The sequence below is a fragment of the Mytilus edulis genome, chromosome 5 (genome assembly GCF_963676685.1).
Source record: "Mytilus edulis chromosome 5, xbMytEdul2.2, whole genome shotgun sequence".
Lineage (NCBI taxonomy): Eukaryota > Metazoa > Mollusca > Bivalvia > Mytilida > Mytilidae > Mytilus > Mytilus edulis.
In genome coordinates this window covers 96,380,991-96,387,484 of record NC_092348.1, presented here as the reverse complement: position 1 = coordinate 96,387,484, position 6,494 = coordinate 96,380,991, and the positions used below count along the sequence as shown (strand labels likewise).

Below are 6,494 nucleotides of genomic sequence, written 5' to 3'. Positions count from 1 at the left end.
AAACATCACTAGGCAGATGACACCTGACATAACTCTGTATAAGACACCCAACATCAGTCTTCAGATGACACCTGACATAACTCTTTATGAGACACAAACATCACTCGGCAGATGACACCTGACATAACTCTGTATAAGACACCAAACATCAGTCCATAGATGACACCTGACATAACTCTGTAGGAGAGTAAAAGATTTTTGGAAAAGGTTTACAGTATAAAGAAAAGATGAGATATGATTGCCAATTAATTATCTCTCCAACAGATATACAAATGATTGCCAATTAATTATCTCTCCAACAGAGATGCGAAGGATCAATAAATTAGAGAACAGTAGAGACAGATTGAAGGACAACAACTGCATAAGCACTGCTGTTCATTTTATCAATGTGGCCCTAGTAGTGTACCCCCTGGTGACAAGGTTACGTTTAAAAATTGTGTCAGGTCAAAAGGCACTTTTAAGTATATTGGAAAGCAATGGCCATCCACATAACAAATTAAAAACCATTTGTTAAGTCACAGGTAATTTTAAATGATATATCAGGTCCCAAGGTCATCTGCCAAGCCCTCCAAAGTTAAAGTTCAGATTTGACAATGTAGGAGCCACAAAAATACATCACATATATAAAATCAATAACAGTGACATGCCAAACTCCAGAGAGGTGTGATTTATAAATAAGACAAGACAACAGTTTAAATACCACCTATTGACTTCACTCAATATTCTGACAACTGATCAAAGGACATTCAGTAGAAAAAACGTGGAAAACTATTTACTTATATCTTACTTGCATTCAATTTTATTTAAATATAACAAATGTCAATATATATACCAACATTGTAACCAACATAAAGGTCGAGATAGTAAAACACATGCATAGAAGTACACTTAGTAAAGATACACTTGGAAATCGATGAGACTGTCGTACAAGAGAGAGGATTAGCACTTTAAAACCAGGTTCAATCCACCATTTTCTACATTTGATAATGCCTGTATCAAGTCAGGAGTATGACAATTGTTGTCCATTCGTTTGATGTGTTTTATTATTGGAATTTGCCATTTGATTAGGAACTTTCTGTTTTGAATTTTCCTTGGAGTTCAGTATTTTTGAGATTTTACTTTTTATCACACCACATACATCTCATTAACAGGGCCTCATTAACTTATTGTATAAGAAAGGTTACATGTACATATAAAAATAAGAAGATGTGGCATGATAGCCAATGAGACAAATCTACACCAGAAAACAAATGACAGAAAAATTACCAAATGTATGTTTCTACTTTAGCAACTTTGACAAGGGAAGTCAAACAACACTATATTATTAAAAAAGTCTTTATTTCGTTAAATAAAAATCTTTTATTCTTCATACACTTTATTTAAAATGACATAAGTTATCTATATATTATTAAGCCTGAACTAGTGACTTGATAAAATAGATATGACAGTTTATTGTTTCTACTGATTATCACTGAAGCAACTTATTGTACTTCATTCCCCACTGATTCTCTGTTCCTTAGTTTTCAATATGGTTGTGATTTTCTTGTCACTGATTTCTTTACTTTCAGCTTGCCCTACAATAGAATTAATATTATTTATTTGTCTTAAATCTAGGTCTAGATCACAAATGTTAAATATACTTAAAAAATAACACTATAACTTCTTCAAAATGTAGATAAAACTTACAATTTTCCCACTACTAACAATAATTGTTCAAACAATGGCCTATCCAAAACACTATTATTTTTCCAGTCCAAAGAACAATTTCCTATCCATCCAATTTTAAAAAGTTTGTTCTCACTAGTTGTAAGCAGAAAATGTGGCAGTTTAAGGCACAACGTCAAGACAAAATGAGTGATTTTTCTGAATCAAAAGAAAGTTGAAATGACAAACCCACGTAGGATGTCCGTTTCCGTACCAAGTCAGGAATATGACAGTTGTTATCCATTCGTTTGATTTGTTTGAACTTTTGATTTTGCCATTTGATTGGGGACTTTCCTTTTTGAATTTTCCTTGGAGTTCAGTATTTTTGTGATTTTACTTTTTTCAGGCTTGGCCCAAATGCACAATTTCCAACAATTTTGTATTTGTCTTGCAAATAGGACTGTTTTTGAAAGCCTTGGTTGTGACTTCACCTCATCATTGTATTGTAAAGGCTCTTATGGTTTTTGAAAGCCTTGGTTGTGACTTCACCTCATCATGGTATTGTAAAGGCTCTTATCATTTTTGAAAGCCTTGGTTGTGACTTCACCTCATCATGGTATTGTAAAGGCTCTTATGGTTTTTGAAAGCCTTGGTTGTGACTTCACCTCATCATTGTATTGTAAAGGCTCTTATGGTTTTTGAAAGCCTTGGTTGTGACTTCACCTCATCATGGTATTGTAAAGGCTCTTATCGTTTTTGAAAGCCTTGGTTGTGACTTCACCTCATCATGGTATTGTAAAGGCTCTTATCATTTTTGAAAGCATTGGTTGTGACTTCACCTCATCATTGTATTGTAAAGGCTCTTATCATTTTTGAAAGCCTTGGTTGTGACTTCACCTCATCATGGTATTGTAAAGGCTCTTATCATTTTTGAAAGCATTGGTTGTGACTTCACCTCATCATGGTATTGTAAAGGCTCTTATCGTTTTTGAAAGCATTGGTTGTGACTTCACCTCATCATGGTATTGTAAAGGCTCTTATCATTTTTGAAAGCATTGGTTGTGACTTCACCTCATCATGGTATTGTAAAGGCTCTTATCGTTTTTGAAAGCATTGGTTGTGACTTCACCTCATCATGGTATTGTAAAGGCTCTTATCATTTTTGAAAGCCTTGGTTGTGACTTCACCTCATCATGGTATTGTAAAGGCTCTTATCGTTTTTGAAAGCCTTGGTTGTGACTTCACCTCATCATGGTATTGTAAAGGCTCTTATCGTTTTTGAAAGCCTTGGTTGTGACTTCACCTCATCATGGTATTGTAAAGGCTCTTATCGTTTTTGAAAGCCTTGGTTGTGACTTCACCTCATCATTGTATTGTAAAGGCTCTTATCGTTTTTGAAAGCCTTGGTTGTGACTTCACCTCATCATGGTATTGTAAAGGCTCTTATCGTTTTTGAAAGCCTTGGTTGTGACTTCACCTCATCATGGTATTGTAAAGGCTCTTATTGTTTTGAAAGCCTTGGTTGTGACTTCACCTCATCATGGTATTGTAAAGGCTCTTATTGTTTTTGAAAGCCTTGGTTGTGACCTCATCATGGTATTGTAAAGGCTCTTATCATTTTTGAAAGCCTTGGTTGTGACTTCACCTCATCATTGTATTGTAAAGGCTCTTATCGTTTTGAAAGCCTTGGTTGTGACTTCACCTCATCATTGTATTGTAAAGGCTCTTATCGTTTTTGAAAGCCTTGGTTGTGACCTCATCATGGTATTGTAAAGGCTCTTATCATTTTTGAAAGCCTTGGTTGTGACTTCACCTCATCATGGTATTGTAAAGGCTCTTATCGTTTTTGAAAGCCTTGGTTGTGACTTCACCTCATCATGGTATTGTAAAGGCTCTTATTGTTTTTGAAAGCCTTGGTTGTGACTTCACCTCATCATGGTATTGTAAAGGCTCTTATCGTTTTTGAAAGCATTGGTTGTGACTTCACCTCATCATGGTATTGTAAAGGCTCTTATCATTTTTGAAAGCCTTGGTTGTGACTTCACCTCATCATTGTATTGTAAAGGCTCTTATCGTTTTTGAAAGCCTTGGTTGTGACTTCACCTCATCATTGTATTGTAAAGGCTCTTATCGTTTTTGAAAGCATTGGTTGTGACTTCACCTCATCATGGTATTGTAAAGGCTCTTATCATTTTTGAAAGCCTTGGTTGTGACTTCACCTCATCATTGTATTGTAAAGGCTCTTATCATTTTTGAAAGCCTTGGTTGTGACTTCACCTCATCATGGTATTGTAAAGGCTCTTATCGTTTTTGAAAGCCTTGGTTGTGACTTCACCTCATCATGGTATTGTAAAGGCTCTTATCATTTTTGAAAGCATTGGTTGTGACTTCACCTCATCATTGTATTGTAAAGGCTCTTATCGTTTTTGAAAGCATTGGTTGTGACTTCACCTCATCATGGTATTGTAAAGGCTCTTATCATTTTTGAAAGCATTGGTTGTGACTTCACCTCATCATGGTATTGTAAAGGCTCTTATCATTTTTGAAAGCCTTGGTTGTGACTTCACCTCATCATGGTATTGTAAAGGCTCTTATCATTTTTGAAAGCATTGGTTGTGACTTCACCTCATCATTGTATTGTAAAGGCTCTTATCGTTTTTGAAAGCATTGGTTGTGACTTCACCTCATCATGGTATTGTAAAGGCTCTTATCGTTTTTGAAAGCCTTGGTTGTGACTTCACCTCATCATTGTATTGTAAAGGCTCTTATCATTTTTGAAAGCCTTGGTTGTGACTTCACCTCATCATGGTATTGTAAAGGCTCTTATCATTTTTGAAAGCCTTGGTTGTGACTTCACCTCATCATGGTATTGTAAAGGCTCTTATTTTTTTTGAAAGCCTTGGTTGTGACTTGACCTCATCATGGTATTATTGTAAAGGCTCTTATCATTTTTTTACCTTTGAATGTATATTTTTCAAAAAAAAAATCTTTTAGCATGTTTAGTGGTAAGTCTGCATTCAGGACTGCAGATAACTGTTCAAATGTCAGTCAATATCTCTTGTTCTTTTTTTATACCAAGTTACAGTGGTCAGTTTCATTGTAAGAGAGACCACAATCCAATATTTTGTGAAGAACCAAAGACTGCTGAAAAATTATTGTTACTGTTCAATGTGGATTTCAGAATAAAGAAGCAAGCAGTAATTTCAAACAACTATTGAATGTTGAAATAGACAGATTAAGGATAAGAAGTTTTATATGTTACCTTTGGTTCTTGTTTAGGAATAGCTTTTCTGTGAGACCATAAACATAACATAGAATCTTCTCCACCACTTACTAACATGTTATCCTGGAAATATAAAGTTTTTGAAAGGTGAAATTAACTGATGGCTAGATTCTCATATATTTTAAAAAGATAAAGAATTGTTGGTGCCTTCAATTTTTAATGTTACAAAGTTTGACATGCAGCAAGTTAGCTCTTGTTTTTCTGTTGAATATCAAAGCCAGAAGGTAAAACAGCTGGTGTGCCTTTTTTGTTTAGAGAGAAATATAACTCTTAATATTGGTAATAATCATAATTCAGAAAAAATATATTATATTTGGATTAAAAATCGACACTTAACCAAATATTTACTGCTAGCAGCATGCATTGTATTATAAGCTGAGTTCTACTTTGTTGCAAGCTGAGTTCTATTTTGTTAAAAACATTTGTTAATGTGCTTGACTCTTGATTTTAACTGCTGGTGCCCCTAATGAAAGTAGATAGTCCAGTATCTTCAACTTGCACTTCATTCTGCTGAGTAGGTTTCTCATAAAGTAAATATAAAGCTACCTACACTCCATAAACAACACCTAACAGTTGATGTATGTCCTCCTGTTAGAGACTGGACGACTGTTGGGGAATCCCCAGAAACATCCAAAACTCTCAATGATCCACTGAAAAGATAAAAATGTGATTGTTGTATTATTGGGTTTCTGTCTCCTTGGGTCATATTTCATTTCTTCACTTAATCAGATTCAATGGTTTGCTTTTTTATTTGATATTTTTATAAGTTTAACCCAGTTGATAAACAAAATCATGATTAGTTTGAATTAAGTGTGATTCAAATCCTACGATGTCAAAATAATTATTAGATATACATACACAAACAAAAATAGGAATAAAATTGATCCTAATGATACCTTATTGTTCATGACTTTATTATTCTATAAATAAGGACCAAAACTGACACTACAGTAGGAATAGATAATATCCAGGAGAACAAATATTTACTCACTTATGAGTTCCTGCCACTAGATGGAGCTTGTCATTAACAACCAAACCATCTATCAGATATTCAATGGAATCTTTTCCCTGGAGAGACAGAAATGTTTTTAATTATTAATTATTAACTTAATCACAGCAACAATAAAGAAATAACTCATTTTTTTAGGTACACGTATTAGAGGGTCGTAAAGGGTTATTTTCGTGCAACATGTTTTGACATTTTTATTTCAAGTGCAGCCGTGAAAAAGATTCGTTATTCACCTTGTTTCGTGAAATCGGTAAAAAGATCAGCCTGCGGGAATTTTTTAATTGTTTGTTCATTGTAAATGGCAATTTTATTTTGCGTTCTTCCGTACAGATACCTAATTCAATTATATGCATAGATAGCCATACCTAATATTGATTTGTATAACAAAATTCTCCTAACTCTGTCATATGTATATGTTTTTAACAAGTTCAATGTAAGGGGAGAGTTGGGTGCCCAACAACATAAATACCCCTGCCACATTCTTTATGTGATTTAAACCATTCATTTTATTGTTTCGTTTGTTTCACTGTTCTCATGTTAGGGTCTTTTATACCTGGC

The 6,494-nt window shown here is 34.3% G+C and overlaps 1 protein-coding gene across 1 annotated transcript in view; it reads right to left on the bottom strand.

The window, feature by feature from the left end:
• Positions 1-1,319: 1,319 nt before the first annotated feature.
• The window catches only part of LOC139524875 (WD repeat-containing protein 89-like), a 30,492-nt gene continuing 25,317 nt past the window's right edge, over positions 1,320-6,494 (bottom strand). Inside the window, exons 10-13 of the mRNA XM_071320011.1 lie at positions 5,919-5,995; positions 5,478-5,577; positions 4,907-4,990; positions 1,320-1,574 (exon numbers count right to left, since the gene is read on the bottom strand). Of these exons, the coding sequence (XP_071176112.1) occupies positions 1,524-1,574; positions 4,907-4,990; positions 5,478-5,577; positions 5,919-5,995 (312 nt within the window). The 3' untranslated portion in view covers positions 1,320-1,523. The remainder of the gene's footprint in view (positions 1,575-4,906; positions 4,991-5,477; positions 5,578-5,918; positions 5,996-6,494) is intronic.